The sequence below is a fragment of the Aspergillus nidulans genome, chromosome VII, assembly GCF_000011425.1.
Source record: "Aspergillus nidulans FGSC A4 chromosome VII".
Lineage (NCBI taxonomy): Eukaryota > Fungi > Ascomycota > Eurotiomycetes > Eurotiales > Aspergillaceae > Aspergillus > Aspergillus nidulans.
The window spans coordinates 1,476,892-1,495,005 of NC_066263.1; the positions used below are offsets into that span (position 1 = coordinate 1,476,892).

At 49.8% G+C, this 18,114-nt stretch overlaps 5 protein-coding genes across 5 annotated transcripts, besides 1 other annotated feature; 3 read left to right on the forward strand and 2 right to left on the reverse strand.

The window, feature by feature from the left end:
- Positions 1 to 18,114: part of a sequence feature (contig 1.26 403..389371(1)) that runs on past both edges of the window.
- On the forward strand, positions 707 to 2,697 carry ANIA_01659 (uncharacterized protein; the record flags this gene model as incomplete). Its single annotated transcript, XM_050612834.1, has 4 exons — positions 707 to 1,146; positions 1,196 to 1,760; positions 1,823 to 2,375; positions 2,428 to 2,697. The coding sequence occupies exons 1-4, from the start codon at positions 1,131 to 1,133 to the stop codon at positions 2,695 to 2,697; spliced, it is 1,404 nt and encodes a 467-aa protein (XP_050468706.1). The 5' UTR covers positions 707 to 1,130.
- ANIA_01660 (putative telomere length regulator protein (Rif1)) lies at positions 4,018 to 9,786 on the reverse strand (the record flags this gene model as incomplete). Its single annotated transcript, XM_654172.2, has 2 exons — positions 4,018 to 6,817; positions 6,868 to 9,786. The coding sequence occupies 2 exons, from the start codon at positions 9,784 to 9,786 to the stop codon at positions 4,442 to 4,444; spliced, it is 5,295 nt and encodes a 1,764-aa protein (XP_659264.1). The 3' UTR covers positions 4,018 to 4,441.
- ANIA_01661 (protein ricA) lies at positions 10,373 to 12,062 on the forward strand (the record flags this gene model as incomplete). The annotated part of the gene is made up of 7 exons (XM_050612835.1): positions 10,373 to 10,400; positions 10,456 to 10,530; positions 10,578 to 10,654; positions 10,703 to 10,861; positions 10,905 to 11,024; positions 11,072 to 11,916; positions 11,966 to 12,062. The coding sequence occupies 7 exons, from the start codon at positions 10,373 to 10,375 to the stop codon at positions 12,060 to 12,062; spliced, it is 1,401 nt and encodes a 466-aa protein (XP_050468707.1).
- Positions 13,423 to 14,178, forward strand: ANIA_01662 (polysaccharide biosynthesis domain-containing protein; the record flags this gene model as incomplete). The annotated part of the gene is made up of 5 exons (XM_050612836.1): positions 13,423 to 13,518; positions 13,572 to 13,596; positions 13,658 to 13,942; positions 14,015 to 14,051; positions 14,109 to 14,178. The coding sequence occupies exons 1-5, from the start codon at positions 13,474 to 13,476 to the stop codon at positions 14,176 to 14,178; spliced, it is 462 nt and encodes a 153-aa protein (XP_050468708.1). The 5' UTR covers positions 13,423 to 13,473.
- Positions 15,440 to 17,611, reverse strand: ANIA_01663 (uncharacterized protein; the record flags this gene model as incomplete). The annotated part of the gene is made up of 4 exons (XM_654175.1): positions 15,440 to 16,405; positions 16,493 to 16,500; positions 16,664 to 17,051; positions 17,111 to 17,611. The coding sequence occupies 4 exons, from the start codon at positions 17,609 to 17,611 to the stop codon at positions 15,440 to 15,442; spliced, it is 1,863 nt and encodes a 620-aa protein (XP_659267.1).

Below are 18,114 nucleotides of genomic sequence, written 5' to 3' on the forward strand. Positions count from 1 at the left end.
CGTGTATAATCGTGCCACATGATTGGTGGACAAAGCTCCTATCAAGCTTGACGTAAATTACCCCGTACCACTTATACCGAGGTTATCTGCAGTAGGCCAGTAGGCCAGTAAGTCTCCAGTGAGTCTATTCAGTGGGTCGGCGGACTCCAGAATTCACGTCGAATATGCCTGATAACATTAGCAGCTTTGATAATGGTCTTGATAATGGTCTTGACAACCATTCGATTATTATTATCATCATGGCATCTCTTCTTCCCGTTTCCCTCGGGCCCCTCCCCAGCTCCTCAGTCTCCCAGCGACTCTCCTAAAGCACAATCCTGCTGCTGAAGCATCACCATCAGGACCCGACCAGAGATCAGGATTCAACTACCTGAACCTCGTGTAGCTCCACGGCCACGCCACTCAACCCCAGACTCGAGCCAGCGACTGCAGCCAAGCACAGTCCAATCGCGTGGTGCGGCCGTTGCCCGATCCATGGGGAGATGCGACCACTGTAACCTCAGCTCTCGGCTCCCCCGTTTTTGTCTCGATCCGGTCAAGACTCGTTATCGTGCTTGTCGTGATTCGCCATCTTCAAGGGAAACGCGTCCATGCCTTCCTTAATCCTCCTGAAGGCCGCCTCAGGCTGGCCTCTCATGGCCCATCCCTATCCCTATTAAAGCAATCTCAAACGCTCATCTCCGGTGCCCAACCCGTCTTTTTTTCCCTCAATCATCCCTTTGTTCATCCTCTGTCCTAGCCTCTGCCCTTCTATCCTCGGGAGCTCTGTAGCAATGGGCGTTGAGGAAACCAAGAAAGGCCTCGACGTCGAGGCCACCTCTGCCGCTCCGCCTCCGTACGTGCAGGATGGCCATATCCTGAGCTACGAAGAGGAGGACTTCTGGACTCGAAATGGTCTGAATTTCAAGTCCTTCCAGCGGCGCCCTGCCCACGTTGTCGAGCTCAACCGGTCCATGAAAACGCGCCATATGCATATGATTGCCATTGGCGGTTCTATTGGTATGCTCTATGCTTGAGGCCCCAAAGCCGCTCTAACGGTCGCAGGTGCTGGTTTTTTCGTCGGCTCTGGTGGTGCGCTCAGTACGGGAGGGCCTGCTTCCTTGCTCCTGGATTTCTCGATCATCGGTATTATGATTTTCAACGTTGGTAGGTCTTTCTCTCGAGTATTCTTCCTGTTGGTGTGCTGACCGTTCAGTCTACGCTCTTGGTGAACTTGCTGTGATGTACCCCATTTCCGGTGGTTTCTACACTTACTCGACCCGCTTCATCGATCCTTCCTGGGGCTTTGCCATGGGCTGGAATTACGTCTTTCAATGGGCCATCATCGTCCCGCTGGAACTGACGGTTGCCGGTCTCACTATTGACTATTGGCAAGTCGATGTTAGCGTCGCCGTCTGGATCACAGTCTTTTTAATCGCTATCATCATCGTCAACATTTTTGGTGCGCTCGGATATGCCGAAGAAGAGTTCTTGTCTTCGTGCCTTAAACTCGGCGCCATTATCGTCTTCATGATCATCGCTTTGGTCCTGGTTTGCGGTGGTGGCCCGTCGGATGGTATGTACAATGAATACTGGGGTGCACGACTCTGGTACGATCCCGGCGCCTTCCGCAACGGCTTCAAGGGCTTCTGCTCTGTCTTCGTCACTGCGGCCTTCTCTTTCAGCGGAACGGAACTGGTCGGTCTGGCCGCCGCCGAGTCGAAGACTCCCACCAAATCCCTGCCGGGCGCCATCAAGCAAGTCTTCTGGCGTATCACCCTGTATGTCCCCCCTTGCTGCAAGCGCCCGCCATGACGCGCCATATCTGACAGTATTCTTCTAGCTTCTACATTGTTGGTCTCTTCTTTGTCGGCCTCCTGGTGCGCTCTGATAACGAACGCCTCCTCGGCAGCGGTCTTATCGACACCAAGGCTTCGCCCTTTGTCATTCTGGCTTACGATGCAGGCTTGAAGGGATACGATCACTTCATGAACGTCATTATTTTAATATCCGTCCTATCCATCGGTGTCTCCGGTGTTTACGGCTCTTCCCGTACCCTTACCGCGCTCGCCGAGCAGGGCTACGCTCCCAAGTTTTTCGCCTATGTTGATCGCTCCGGCCGCCCTCTCTGGTCCGTGCTGATTACCATCCTGTTCGGTGTTCTTGGATACGTCAACGTCAGCTCGTCTGGTGAGGAAGTTTTTGCCTGGCTTCAGGCTTTGTCCGGTCTAGCCGCTCTCTTCACCTGGGGTTCCATCTGCTTGGCACACATCCGTTTCCGCAGAGCGTGGGCTTACAATGGCCGCTCTCTCGACGAGATCCCTTTCAAGGCCGTCGGTGGTATCTACGGCTCTTACCTTGGTCTATTCCTCATTTTTATCGTCTTGGTCGCTCAGGTACGAAACTCTACCACTTCCGTGCTGTCTGATCCACTGACCACTGTAACAGTTCTTCGTTGCTGTCGCTCCCCCCGGCGGCGGCCCTGACGGTGGCACCTACAACGACGCCAAAGGTTTCTTCAAAAGCTATCTCGCCCTTCCCGTGGTGCTCTTCTTCTGGATATGCGGTTACCTTTGGAAGCGTCAGGGTTGGCTCCGCACATCACAGATCGACATTGACAGCGGACGCCGCGAGGTCGACTGGGACTCCATTAACGCCGAGCGTGCGCGCGTTGCCGCCATGCCAGCTTGGAAACGCCTCCTGAACATCATCATCTAGTAGCTGGTCTCTTTCCGTCGATTTCCCCACTCATATCTTACTCTACAGGTGTTAGGACATGTTCTGGGATAGATGCAAAGTGCGGCTGCTAGTCTTCGCTCATAATTACACAATTTAACTGTATGAACACATGCAACATTTTAATCCACTCTTATCTTGAAAGCAAACATTGCCTTGCATTTTCCGTTGGCAATTCTAGTCTTGAGGTGGGATTCTCCCAGGGTCTGACACTCGTATTCATCTGACCAACTTTGCCCACTACTCTCGGCGTTGTCCGTCTCATTCCCAGCGTCAGATGCCCTGGGACAGTCAAATGCCATTTATCATTGGTCGACCCATTTAATTATCTTCCCAAGAATCCCGCCACCTGCGACGCCGCAAAGTAAGCTGGGTTCAGAGCCAAGGTTCATCAGCTCAGGTGTTCATGCCGAGCGAGCCAGTCAACAAGCAGTTCACCAGAGCGAGCTGAACAGATTCACGATCTCTCCCGGTCTATCCCCGATCAAGTGCTTTCCTCCGCCGCGGCACTGTGCCCAGCATGCCCAGCATGTCCAGCAGTACTGTAGCATCCGGCCAACTCGCCCAGATCAGTAGTCCATGTCTAGTGCTGTCGGGGTCGGGGTCAGTTTCAACCGCCCCGCCACGCCGACATGCGTTGGTCTCACTATAGTAGCGACTAGCAAGCCGTGCAGGCGCCTAGTGTGCATATTGCCTACAACGAAGGATTGATGGAACGATCTTGGAACAATCTGGACTTCCTTGGCACTGACTTGCGTCCTGGTGCAAATATTAATGCAAGCACCACGCAGGGCAAGTGACGTGCCTTCCGTTATCGATGGGTTTTCTTTCGTCATCAAAGTGCGCTCCCGTACGGGGTTTCTGGACATGACGGTGGTGTTGTGTCTTAAGACTCCGCGTGGCGCTTACGCTGATATATGGATTTGCTCCTTGCAGGTGGCTGCGCGTGGGCTTATGCCCAAGTGTGGAAGCAGTGCTTCGATCAAGGTTATGGCATAGTCACATGTCTCATGGACATCCTCCGGCCGTTGTTTCAGAGCTGAATGCTGGTGCTTGCATCTCGTCCACGCTGAAGGCTTCGCATGCCTATGCTTACTCCGTATGGTGCCAGCGGCGCGGTACCTCCTCACTTGTAACTTCTATAGATTCGAACATCCCGTGCGCGTTCATTTGGCGGGTAGAAAACGAGACTTTGTAATTGACACACGGTTTCTGCATCACTGGCAAGTACCCCTGGTCAGTTAGGGCTACGATGGGAGGTAGTTAGGTATTGCTACATATGCACTTAAATAGAAGCGTTTAACCTATTGCCTAGCAATTCTCATCCTTGAACTATACCGTCACGTTCAGACCTGCTACTTGGGTATGAAAAGGTAGGTAATCTCATCTCAAGGACATACGGGTACAACAGCATAACATGAAAAAAGACAAGCCACCCAGTCATGCAAGAAGAGACAAAGGCAAGCAACAAAGTAAGAACCCAAGGCTGATGAAATCTAGTAAAGCTGAGTCAACTTGACTGATGTGCCCCGACCACGTACGTAAGCTTTACGATCTGATATACCTAAGTAGTCCTTGTCCGAGAACAAAATAGCTCAAAAACGCCATCGCTATGCAAAATCTTCATTTTTCCCCCGTTTCTTTCTTTTTTATTTTTCTTCTTTTTTGGACCTTTTCTTTTATTTTTTCCTGCAAATGTAAACTGAATGGGTTTCACTGGCTTGGATTAGCCATGGGTGTCACTGGCATGATGGCGCCGCAAAGCCTCATGCATCTCCACTCGAAGATCGAAGAGGAGTTCATCCAGCTCTTTGACAGCGTTTCGGTCGAGCGAAGATAACTTCACTTGGTCGATGAGGGAGCGGAGGGAGGTTGAGATTTGGAAGTCTTGGTTTGGTTGGGGCGCTCTCTCTGACGTCGATTGATCTGGTGCGGACAACGGCTGGTGTGGCTGGCTTGAGTCGGAGAGAGCTTGCTTCTCGGCCTCCGCTTGAGATTTTGGGATAAATGCACCCTCGACATCTGTTACTGCGGCTCGTTCCGACCCAGTTGCTCTGAATTCCGCTATTTGAATGGCTATGGCTTCCCCAGACGCTTCTGCTTGTTGACTAGCCTGCGGTCCCGGTTGGTCTCTATGAGCAGCATCGGTTGGTTGCGGTTGTTGCTCGGAGTTATTGTCTGTCGTAGAAAGTTGAGAATGTTCAACTGATTTCTCCATAGAACTATCCGTTTCCGGAATGATTTCGTCCTGCGAAGCTCCCGCTCGTTGAGAGCGGCGTCTCTCCGACATGCGGTTAGTTTGCTTCTTGTTCTGCTTCGGCTTCGACGCCTGCTTCTGCGAACTACTGGGCCGCGGAGACTTCTTCGGGGCAGGAAGTTCATCTGGGATATCGGGTGCAGGTACACCACTAATACGGTGTGATCGCCGCTTCTGAGATCTCTGAGACCCTGGTTCTCTAGTGGCCTCTTTGTCCATATTGATCTGCTCCTTTCTCGGGGTTTCGGCTGTAACTTCAACTGTCTCATGCTTCCGCTTCTTCGTGGCTCGGTTAGCTGGCGAGAAGCCGGTATCTTGAGGCGTAGCTGTAAGCTTTTGTTTCTTGGAAAGAAGTTGATTTTTTTCGACTTCGGCAGCTGGTGTTGCCGCAAAAATCCTTGACGAGCGGCGACGCTCCTCTTTGGCAGGAGAAGTCCAGTTCTCCAATTCCCGCTTGCGTTTGCGAGTGATGGCGGCTTTTCCCATGTACGCTGCAGCTTCGCTATCTGCCTTGTCACTGCTCAGGTCCATGGCGTATACAAGATCTTGTTCGAGCTGCGATGTGGCCTGCGTATCGGTGTCCTCACTAGCTGAGTCCACGCCCGGGTCCATCCGATCATGTTGCAGCTCAGAGACATTCTGAGGTTTAATTTCAGCGGCAGGATTATGGATGAAGTCATCGTGCGCGGTTTGTGCTGCTTCTTGCAATTCCTGCGCTTGTTGAGCAATTTCGCCTTCATTCTTTGCTGAGGGTTTTTCTGTCGCCGAACGGAGACGACTTTTCATACTTTGCCCTAGAGCGCCCTCATTTTGTTCAGCTTGCTCGGTTTCCAAAGGAACAGAATACGAATTTTTCTTGCTTGGTGTCCTTAATCGCCTGGGCCTATTTTTCTTTTTGTTTTTGGCATTTCTGTCTTTGGTTAACTTGGAAGGAGATGTTTGCCGTGAATCAACGCTCTGCGAATGAAGCTCGGGTGGTGAGGAAGGGGGATCAATGTCCATGGAGTCGCCGGAAGGAAACGATGGAGGGATTGCGGAGGCAACCGACGATGTTCGGCCGCGGATAGCAGGTGTCGGAGACGAACCAAGGAATCCGTCTTCGTTATCCGCAGAGACGGCTGGTATTGTAGGCGTCCGCGGTGTTTCAGATCCGGATTCTCGGTTTCTGAGGTTACGTATATGCGGTGGTGTCATGAACCCAAGTTCCTTCGGAGTGGTAAAAGGAGGAGACGATGAACGAAGGTTGTCGATCATGGAGAACATCTCCTTATGATGGGAGGTGTCTTCTTTGGCAGTCCCAGCCGAGTCCTCGAAAGGAGGATCGCTGCAAGCTTTCTGAACATGAGCCTCCTGTTGGAGGCCCCACCCTGCCGTCTGTTGCAACGCTGGGGCTCCCAGGTCGGAGCCCATCACAGGAGGTTCAAAGCGAGCAAAGCCCGGCGACTCGGACGGTGCATCCAAGATAAATGCAATGCGAGACTTTACCGACGCATCTTCTGATGCAACTATAGAGCGTTCTGTCGGAATATTATCAGTTTTAACATCGCCCGGACCGTCGACCTCTTTCATGCTTTGTGACAACTGGGCGGTATCTACGTTCGACTCCTGTGTCTCGCTGCCGGCACGGGCTTCCAGGTTTCGCACCGCTTGGGATATACTACCTGGGTGCATTGAAGGCTGCTGGGAGCCAAAGGAAGACTTCCAAAATTCCCAGAATCGGTTAGCTGTCGATATATGCGAGGACCCCAAGCCCGAGCAAATAATCTGCTCGAATTTGTGAGAAGTGGAAGCATAGCGAGGCAAGATTTGTAAGATATTCAGCACAGTTGATGCTAGCGCGTGGCACTTCTCAAAGTTAGGAGGTAACCAATCTAGAATATTTTTGGTGCACTTACAGCAGTCAGAATCCGGCTGTCAGCGCCACTCTCGACAGTAAGCTTGCGGGACTCATCCTTCAGAAAGAGACCAAGGGGATGCTGAAGCTGATCAAGTAGCACAGATCTGAAAACGAAGGTTCCTGAATTTAAGAAAGAGACGAGAGTCTCTATGAATACAGCAGCACTATTGGAATGTAAAGGCATCAGCAGTTCATAAGATCCGGAGAGAATCTGATGGGCCAATCCAACTAATGCGGTTGGAAAAGGAGGTGTGTTGTTGTCGTTGGCAGCATTTTCATACTCCGAGAAGGGGATCATTGAACAATGATGGATTATCGAGGAAGCGGGTGAACATGCGGTGCAGATATCGAGTTTCATCATCAAGCCCACGAGGGGCACTAGGACTGTCGGCGTGATTGCACAATCTCCCTTCTCATTCCTAAGGGCACGAATAGACGCGCCCAAAAGCTGATCCCAGACTTGGAAACTGTCTGAGTATTTTAATCCTGAAGACAGGATCTTGATTACGTTGTCATAATCACGGGCAATAGACCCGTCCCGTCCGCGAGCTGATTCCATAGTAGAGGAGCATAAACAATCTGCAGACATTTGAGCAGTCGTTGTCCACACAACCTGCGCAAAGTTATCAACGCCATGGAATCCACTTCCGTCAGGGTACAAATCGGCACATTGTCTCAAGATGTCGAGTCGGGAGCCCCTTGAAACTTTCCCATGGCAGGCTGCTTCAACGATATCTCCGATAAGGCGTGAGTAAGCAGCCGTTGGCCCTGAGATCCCTGAGACATCAATGAGGAGCCGTAGCAAGTGCAATATAGGGCTGTCGGGATTATTATTTGCTTTCGGATGACGGTGTGTAGGGGTTGCGGCTTGGTATGAATCCGCCGTCTTCAGGAGTAGTTTCTCCGTAAATGGAATACTGCCTAGGGCGCTAACCATGGTCGTTGACAGAAATCTAAAGCGTTCAAAGAAAGTATCCATTGAATCGCCATCGACAGCATTGAGAGACGAGGGTCCTCCATTCCATAGCCGCTGGAGAAGCCCCAAAACATGGGCCACTGTCTGCATAGACTCAGGAGAGGGTGTAATCTCTTTACTGGCTGCAAACGCCAGGGCATGGGATAGACTAACCCACGCTGCAGCAATATTGGACTTCTCCATCTCCGGGCCCCAAATTGACGACTTCAAGATAGCCTCGAACACCCTCAACACATCCGGAATCCTTGACCTAACCCATTTGCAATCCAAGGGTGGCAGTTCTTCTGGCACAATCCTTTTTGGTTCATTGACGCGATTATCCGACCAAGCCCTGAGAGGGTGTGAACTCCATAGCATGCTGGACAGCACGTGCGCAAGCCTGTCGCTAAGGCTGGGGACAAAGGAAAAAATATTTGAAGATGGCGAGAGGATGTACTCTTCCCAAACTTTATCGAGTTGTTGGTGAGATGCATCAGGTCGAAAGGCATAATATAGCAGATTGTAGTAACTGGCAATCACGAGTTGGCTGGGCTGGGAGCCTGTCTTGTCGTGCTTCTTTCTTTCAAACTGAGAGAGTATCGGCTTGCTAAGCATACGCAGCAGGGACCGACTAGTTGTGTCACTGATATTGGCCACTAATACAAACCGGTTCCAGTTACCAATGGCTTTTGACTTGATTTCAGGATCATTGCAATTGAAGCATTTCTGAAGAACGAGAACCCATTCTTTGAAGTGCTGCCACTGGTCTATGTTGAACCGCTTGCTTCTAAGAAGTAGTGTGATGACACCCCAGATTTGAGGAACGTGTTCGCCGGTTTCTGGATTCGACATCATCCTTGACATACGCTCGCTGACCTCGGAGACCAGCTTCCGGTTGTTTGCGAGTGGTCGGTCGAAGATATCACGGAGTGTCTTGGACAAAGTGGAGTTCGAACCAGACGCCATATACACGTTGAAACCGAGCTCAAGCGCGTTTAATCGGACATTTTTGATTTGATGGAGCAAACCAGATATGAGATGATCCATCCACAAAGTCGATAGGGCAAGGAATGTCGGCTTTGCCACGTCAAATAGTCGCTCGTAAATCATTAAACGCTGAGAGATTACGGAGTTTCCTTTGACTCTGTCCGTTATACTATGCAGCATTCCCAGTATGCGCGTCGTCCTTGCCGCTGTGATTATCCGTGCTGGGAACTTCTGCGTTGACAGGACGGTGAGATAATGGGTCACAACGGACTTGGGAAGATTTTCACTCTCGAGACAGACGACCGAGTGCTCAATGAGGAAAAGCTTGAACTCATCCGGCAATTGAGGAGAGATCTGAGGATGCCAAACAAGCACCACAGAAAGTTTTAGTGCTTGGATGACAAGGTTTGTATCCAGTGGACCGCCCTTTGTGAGATCGCGGCTAATATCCCGTTGGATGAACTCTGCAATCAGGCTCATCTTGTGCAGAATTTCTTCTTCTGTGGGCAACTTTTCGTATGCCCTTAATGCACCAAAGAACTGCATATACGCATCTATCCTTGAGCTGGTCGACTCTCCAGCCAATTGCTGGGTGAGGGACTCTAAGAGCATTGCGAAAGACTCTGGGGTATACGTGATAGCAGCAGCCGAATGAACAGGGCCGGGCGAGTTCGTCGTTTTGAGTATTGATCTAACCGGCTTGAGATCGTTCGAAGGAAGGAGAGCTTTCGACTTCGGGTTCGTGAAGGAAGGAGGTTTTATGAATTTTGGCCATGGCGAAAAGTTCACGCGCTTCGACTGGCGGCTGGAAGGTGCTCCAGTTGAGGTCGAGTCGTTCTGCAGGACAGGAGATTCATTAGGCGTTTGTACGGGCACTGGCGAGTCCTCCGTCCGATCTTTCTCAGACAGCATACGAGACGCAGTCCTTGGTGGAGTCGGCGGACGAGCTGACAAAGGACCCAGAACGTCAACCATAGTTCAAGACAAGAAGCAGTGGTAGAAGGAGGAGAGAAAACGGAACATTGCGAGACGGCCAAGCTCCAGGAGCGAACTCAGGCCTGTTCCTAACCACGCCGTAGCACTGAAGATGGCAGATTGAAGATTGACGGAGACCATGAAGAATTGAGACCAGAACGCCGGAGACGCCAAGCCACGCCTGAACGCGGTTGCAGACGCGTTAAGTGGCAGCGCGTTTGAAGCCTTGTAAGTAAGGCCTCAAGGCATCAGCAGCGGCATGCAGCCTTATTATTTAGGCAAGCTGCGGAGAAGCTGACTACAAGTGGGGTCTAGGTGTTTCTATGGCGCTCGTAGGATCAACTGAACAATGAACTGAAGGGCACAGCTCATCATCTATTTCTTTATTCGCATAATTCTTTCATTTGTAAGACTCGAGTTTGATTCCTCGTTGATTGTCTCGGGGGAGCTCTCCTGCATCTACCTAACCCCTGTCTCTCCGCATTAGACTCCTCCCGTGCGATCGACAACTGACAATTCTTGAACTTTTGAACAACTCAACCAAAGGAACTCTTATCGCGCAAGTGTACACAGGCGCCGAGTGAATATGGATTTGCGTATTCTGCAGGGCTCTGGTATAGTGCAGTACCTGAATCATTCTTTTCCTCAGCGCTGACACATGCTCAACAGAGAAATTGCAGCAGGTCACAAAGCTTCTGAACTCTCTTGAAAAAGACCTGAAAGATAACTCGTTGAACTCTGCACGTAAGCAACCTAAAAGCCGCATACTAGATAGCTCTGACTTGTTCTAGAAAGAACTCAGATCCTCTTACAGCTGAGGCAATATGGCACGAGTCCCGACAATGCAGGACCGATTTACTCAAAAAAGGTGGATCATACCACGTGCCGCCTCTGACCGTCTCTAACATTTGCATAGGGCATTGAGATACTATCCAAGTATGGCATTGACGGTGAGACAACAGACGTCCGCCATGCAGCCCTGCGGTGCGTTGCAAACGCTCTCTTGTTAGACTCCAACATGCGCCAGTTGTTCGTAGACACTGGTAAGGGCGGGAGACTAGCCGAAATGCTCAAGGTATGCTCAATTCCATCATTGTAATCTACGTTAACACGTCTAGTGTGATTCTTCCGAGCATGAAATGGTCATCAGCCGAATCCTTTTCCTCTCGACATACGACACCAACCTGAATTTCGACGACCTCATTAACAACCACTCTCTAGGAGATAATATCAACTACGTGAGCTGAGCGTTCCCTTGAAAGAGTTAACATGCTAATAACGACAGCAAATCCTCCGACATTCCAAACAATTCCCGAAGTCCGGCAGAAAGCCTCTATCACAAGTCGACGAGCTGGCTTTTACAGATACGTTGAAATTGGTATTCAACATAGCGAAGCTTTTTCAAGACCTGGCGCCGACATTTTCACCGTCAATCCCATACATATTCAAGATCATCAGCCGAATCGATATCCCCTTGAAGCCTCTGGATGGTCTTCTCGGCACACTATTGAACTGCTTGTCGACATTGGATCTCGAAAACAAGAACAAAAAGCCTTACGACGGCAACCCAATTTTCCCTACCTTTAACCAGAACTGCAACGTAGACAAGTTGATCAATATCCTAGATCAAGCAGTGTCAGCTTACGAGCCCTCGGAGCTTGAAACCAAGGCCATCCCTCTCTTCCATACCCTCGTAACCATCCACGAGGTGGCACCTGATGGTCCCCGCAAATACATGCAGTGGCTTCTTCTACCTGACGACAACGATCGGGACCGGCCAATCGGGCAGTCTGACACGTTATCGTCGAAGCTGCTCAAGCTTTCAACCATGCACTATGCGAACCTTAAGGTCGCTATCTCCGAACTCATGTTTGTCCTTTCAGGAAAGAATGCCGAAAGCTTGACGAAGAACATTGGTTATGGTTTCGCTGCGGGGCTTCTAGCATCCCGCGGCATGGATATCCCCAAGTCTGCGGGTGAAGCATTCGCAACCAACTCTCAAGATCTTAATCCAGAGATCAATCCGATCACAGGCCAGAGATGGGCTGCGGAAAAGGAAGATACCGGCCCGCCCATGACGAAAGAGGAGAAGGAGAGAGAGGCCGAAAGGCTGTTTGTGCTTTTCGAAAGGCAAGTACAACGGTATGTATTCCATGTAGTCATGCTAATTCTATTATAGGGCCAAAGCAAACGGCATCCTCGGGGTCGAGAACCCAGTCACCCAGGCTTTGCGGGAAGGAAGATTGGAGGAGTTGCCTGACTCTGATAGTGAATAAATATATAGCAGATTGTAGCCGTATAAATTAAAGTTCCAGAAAAACTCGCTCCACAAGGCCTTCCCTAGAGCATCTATGGCAGAACATGAGATCAGCTAGCACATTCATGGTCTACTGTACCCTGGTCCGGATGTCGGAGCCTGGTAGCAATTTGAGCCCAGGTTATAGTCTTAACCCACCAAGATGTGGTGTAGGTACCATGCTAGACACCTTCATCCAGCTGTCCGCCGACGCCTTAATACAGTCATCTTCTCAAAGGTTTATTTCTCCCTATGCTGAGATATGGTAATCGAAATTGCTGCATTATCTTATACCCTGAAGAAAAAAAAAAGCCCATGTTTGCCTCTGCGTCTTCAGCGGCACCCACATACACTACTAAGTCGACAACCACCTTAACATCAATTCCTTCGGCACCCTACTTCTTTTCCAGGCGTCAGCATCATTGAAAGTGTCATCATCAATATAAAAGCATACACTTCTTTTTTTACCAGGCCGCGAAGGACGTTTGCAGCATTAGCGTTGTCCTGTAATCCTGCAGCCAGGAGAAATCGACCAAACGGAGTTCATCGTCTACTCCAGCGTTCGCATCCAAGGCATAAGGGAAATGTCAAATTTGCTCCGAAAGAGTAAGGGCAAACGGCTTCCATATGGCTTTGGGCTTGCTCTCGTTGCGTTCATCTTCCTCGATAAGAGGCACTGGGTTTGTGAAGCCCGCGGCTGCTTCATATCAACCACAAATTCTGGCGACTAACCGACTTTTTGCAAGCAAGACCAGCTCCCAGATAAAATGTCACAGTGTTATGTCCATGCCATAATAGTTAATGGGTCTGAACCTTTCCACTGCCAGGCGATCAATTGAAGACACTGCAATGGTCCAGCGTCAAGATTATTTTGACGGATAATCATTTCGTTCCTTGCTGGGTGGAAAATCTTATGCATGTCCAGCTGGGGGGCAAATTGCTCGGTTTTTTGATAGCGTAAAGCATTAAGAAACAAGCCTCGGCAATAACGATGGCGGAGGGTCGAGGGGACGACTCCAATGGCAGTTCCAACAGAACTAGCAAGCATATAAGTAGGTAGGAGAACGTCAAGAGAAAGTCGCTCTTGCACTATGCCAAATTGAGTTAAATGTTTGACTTGCTTGGTTTACGCAAGCATTGTCCCAGCAGACATACGCAGTATGTAGGTAACCTTCCTCCTGCCCTGGGGAGACTATATAACGCCAAGACAAGACGGCTCCAATGACGTCTGTGGGGTTGACGGAGCACAGATTCTTGGCGAAAAAATTGACCACCGCGGGGCTATCCAAGTGTTTCATACTACCTGTACAATCACTGGAGTTGAGTCCGTGGCCCTTTCTCACTTCTATATTTTTCAATACGTATAGTTGCTCGATATCCAAGCCGCCAAAATGTCGAAGCCGTTTGACCCCGAGCAGGCGCAGAACCTGGAAGATGTAAGTCCTTATCGCGCCACCCCTCCATACTGACCAAGCTAACAATCACCCAGATGGAGAAGCAGTTCGCCGTCAAGGGTTCGTGACGTTCCCTTCACTTTCGCTTACATTCGACAATCCATCACTCACCATCTCGCAGCCGTGGAGCACCTGATGACATACTGGTCCATCCTTGAAAAAGTCCCCGGATCCCAGCTGCGCCTGACGAAAATCGACGACGAGATTTACGAGCACTTCAAGGCGGAATTCCCCGATTTCGACCCGGCCGAGACGATTGATGAGGACAAGATGAAGAGCAAGGAGGGCAAGGAGAAGTGGCGTAACTGGATCAACCAGTACGAGAAGAAGATTCACGACTTCAACTTCGGCACAATGCTGCGGGCGAACCCAAAGACCGAATACGAAAGGGACAATACGATTTTTGGTGAGTCTTCCGAGGCTCTGGAGTTACTGAATATGGATTGGGATGTTTGGCTGACTGGGTTTTTGCTTCTAGCGATGAGGATGCAGTTCTATGCTATTGAGATTGCGAGGTAAGGCGTCTCGCTATGCATTAAGTCGGCTGCTTGCTAATCTCGTTTGCCTCATAGAAATCGCGCTGGTCTCAACGATTGGGTTTACGAGCAGGCACAGGCACGGGCGAAGAATTCCAGTTCATAATCACGTTTACTTACACGTCGATCCCCGGCAGTTAGAAATTAGAACCCATTCCACATCAGCACGTTTACTGCGAACCATAACTAAATCTTCTTCTATCATAAACAGAGGGCGAGTCCGGCTGCCTTCTAGATTTTTTGGAGTCATAGGCTAGGGGTATACTAGTAGCGCTTCTAAGGTGACATTCTAGACTATCCAGCCATTTGTTTCCCAAAATAGATTTGGGTCCAGAGATGCAAGTATATTTGCTGAGGTCTGGATGGTAGTATAAAGAGGTGTGGGTGGTCATCCAGCCAGCCTGGCCGAGAAGAGCAATGCCAACGCCTATTGACCTATTGCACAAAACACCCTCAATGTGCCTGATCTAGATTGTCGAGGCTGGGACATGGATGGAAGCAATCATGCACGTATGCTTCTCTTACTCTCCAATGAAAGAAGAGCCCTGAACTTGTGTGCATGACTATACTGCGTGCCGTTTCTGTTCCGTCTTTCTCATGCGTATTCGGGCCGTCCACAGCTCTACTAGTGAAGCCGACTAAGAGACATCTACACTTGCTAGACATAATGGCTACAACTTTGAAGAGTTACTTGCAAGCCTGTTCAGTACACCATGACCCAAATTCACGACCAGGGAGCAGGTCCTGACCTGCATCTTATATATATTTCACGATCCCAAGATATAGAGCCGGTAGGTGATAAGGCACAAATTCTCTATGACACTGCAGAATAATCAGTAGATTGAAGATCTGGATGTTACCTTACTACCAGTGATCAGTAGCACTTCAGATGAGAATGAGCAATTATTAGCTTCTAACCTGTTTCTGTTCTTGGAGTACATTGGTGTCTTTAGAGTAGCGGCTTAGGGCAAATCTGCTGAGATTCCAAGTCATTCCAATTGATTGCGCGTAGTCTACAAATCCAGTTTCGGGCTGATTGCGAGTTCCATTTCTGCGTAATCCAGATCTCGAATAACCACAACGTCCGATATCGCCGTCCCCAGCAGGCATCTTCAACCTCGACCCCAGGCTGTCAGTCACTGAGCTGCGTGGGCTTCTCTAACTTTCATATCCCACAATATCAACTGTATATCAGCATAATCTCGAGACCCTTTTTTTTCTTAATATCTCTTAACCTATCTTTTTCCCCCTCATTGAGTTGCTGCCGCAGAGGATGTCATAATCGCACTCATCAATATATACGTAAGCTACTCGTGATGGTTATCAATAACATAATCCCGGGGACCTCAGTCTCATCACTCGCACACTCATACCTCACGCACTCTTTTGTGATAATGCTCTTGAGCTGCATCTCGTGGCCGTTTGTTAGACCCTGGCCGTCTGTGCATCTGTTGCTGTCGGAGTGTGCATCGATGGAAGTCAATAATCAAGGCACGGTTCAACTCAGCATTCCATAGTATATTCTCTGGTCGGAGATCCTGGTGGATGATACCTAAAGAACGTATCTTTCTCAGGGACCGTGAAATTGCATGATCGAGACTGTTCCCGGATCTCAGATGGCTTAAATCCTCACCGCCCCAGCCCATAAGGAGTATGTGGCGTATTTCTCCTGCGCCATGCAGGAAGTAGACTCTGTCCAAGTCAATCGCTCCAAGGAAAACTGGAACCGCCGAGCCTTGTACAGGCCGAAGGATACGGTAAACGTCCGCTTCACTCGATACCACTTTCCAGCGCCGAGAGGTGGTGGCTTTGCCGACAATAGTATAACCGTACGCGGCACAAGTGACTTTAAACGGCGCAGCATAAGACCCACGATCTCCCATCGGTGTAAAATTATGATCCAGATCTTCATCAAGCTGCTCTTTGACCATCTGCACCAACGTCTTCACGTCGATGTGTCGGTCGTCCTGTCTGCCAGAGATGTGGAGTTCAGCATTAGGACAGCAAGGGTCCATTACACCGCCTTGTTGCAGGCCCAGAAGATACTTTTGCGTGCAGAATTGAGCTACATGCTGATAAAATTGCTTCCCTTGGCACCCTCCAATATCTGTTCGCCGTGCAGAGCGACGAGTCGGGGGTGACGGTTCGACCTTGCTGAAACCCCTCTTCCGTCCGGTAGATGTGTTAGGATCTGCATCAGAGTCTGAAGAATCCTCTCGGTGTGGCTGATCGGATGAAGGCGCACATCCAAGACCATATCGCGTGGCCATCCGATGACCTCCGGGGACGGGCAATCCAGCCGAGAAAGATGATGGCAGGTACTCAGACGTAGCCTGCTCCGAATTAGAGTGTCCAGAACTAGTACTTTCTGTATTCTGAGCGCTCTGATGTGACTGTTATGGGAATCTGCAAGCGCATACTGTCAAAACTGGAACACCAGGTTTGTAGCTTGCCGCGCGTATTCTCCCGCCAGGCATGATTACGACAAGAGGAACGAAAACTCATCAAGCAGAGACATAGGGCCCTCTCAACTCGAGTCCTAGGTATCCCAGGTCTTCCAGCACTCGCCATTCTGATTATACTAAAATCACCTAGGTTGTAGTAGAGCGTATCTGGGTCATCAAAGGGAACCCAGAGCTGCACGTCCATGAGTCCGTTCGTTAAATATGAATATTCGAGACCCTCTTGAATCATCACATGAAAATCTTGGACGATTGCTGCTCCTACAAGCCGTGCCATGTTGTACTTTGACTTCTCCGGTTCTTCCGTAGGAATCGTATTGAGTTTGACATTCTCTTGCCAGAAATTCATCGGTCGAAGACCCTCACGAAGGCTCTGCACGGAGAGCTTATGGGGTGCTTTGTATTCGACGGTGGTGAGCAAGTTCCTCGTGTCACTGTCAACTCGATGAATGCAGAATTGGTCAGGCTTGGCGGGTTTTTCGCTTGAAGATCTGCTACCACCTGGCTCACCATCTTTCTCCGGAGCGTTGGAGTGATTATCAAACCACACTCCGTCGCCTAACTGAAACTCTTTACGGCATCGGGTATCTTGCATAACTCGGCAATAATATCATGCACATGATCTTCCACGGCTAGTCGTTCACAAGTTGCAAGATCCTGTTCGCTGCTAATCGCTCGGTCAGCGAATCGGCGGCCAATTTCTTCCAACCCAGCACGCGATGCGAATAATTGCCGTGAATCTGCTTCCGTGGGCTGTAGGTGGCGGCAGACCGATTCATAGATTTCAAGCTGTCTAGCTGCACAAGCCGTCCACGGAAGCAGTCTTTTAGGGCAGTATTTGTCGGTCGGAGGGTCAATCTTCCCTGTCGTGGAGCGAGAAGGGACTTCGGCTTTTAGCGGTCGCCATAGGAGATCATGGGAATATCGGATGAACTCTCCAAAGGTGCTTGGTCGATTACGCTCTTTTTCTTGGTTCCTTTCCTCCTCTGCCTGTTTTCTTATCTCCCTTTCCTGCTTTCGTTCCTCTTCTGCCTCGAGAAAAAACGTCTTGTAATCAGGGGAGCTGCTTCGGCTCATTGTGCTCGTAAGGCAGGATGAGAAGACTCTCATGGCAATGAAGATTCACAGCAGTGTTGTCGGATATGTTGTCGCATGTCAGCGATCACATACCCATTTGCCACGCGAATCAAAAAATCCGGCGCACCAGAGCCAGGAAACCGCGACACACACCACAGCCCTTGACCGCTGCGATTCTCACTGCCCGAACAGTTCATGTACTTTCTTAGACCAGCAGCGGATGCAGGGTTCACCTGTCTTTTGAAGAAGAGATAGATCAACCCTTCAAGAGGGCATGCACGCTAGCAGTTATTTTGTCAAGATTAGAAAATATCATTTATCATTCTTAGTGCGGGCTCCAGAGCTAAAAAATGTGAGGGATACGGATCAATGCTGGTAATCCGTCCACCAAGTTGATTTCAAATTTGTGCCGGCTTTATTTTCCCCAAAATTAGTTTTGATCTTGGAATCATCAATCATAGAGCCAAGTATTCGACACCATAGAAGGACTGTATAGCCATTCT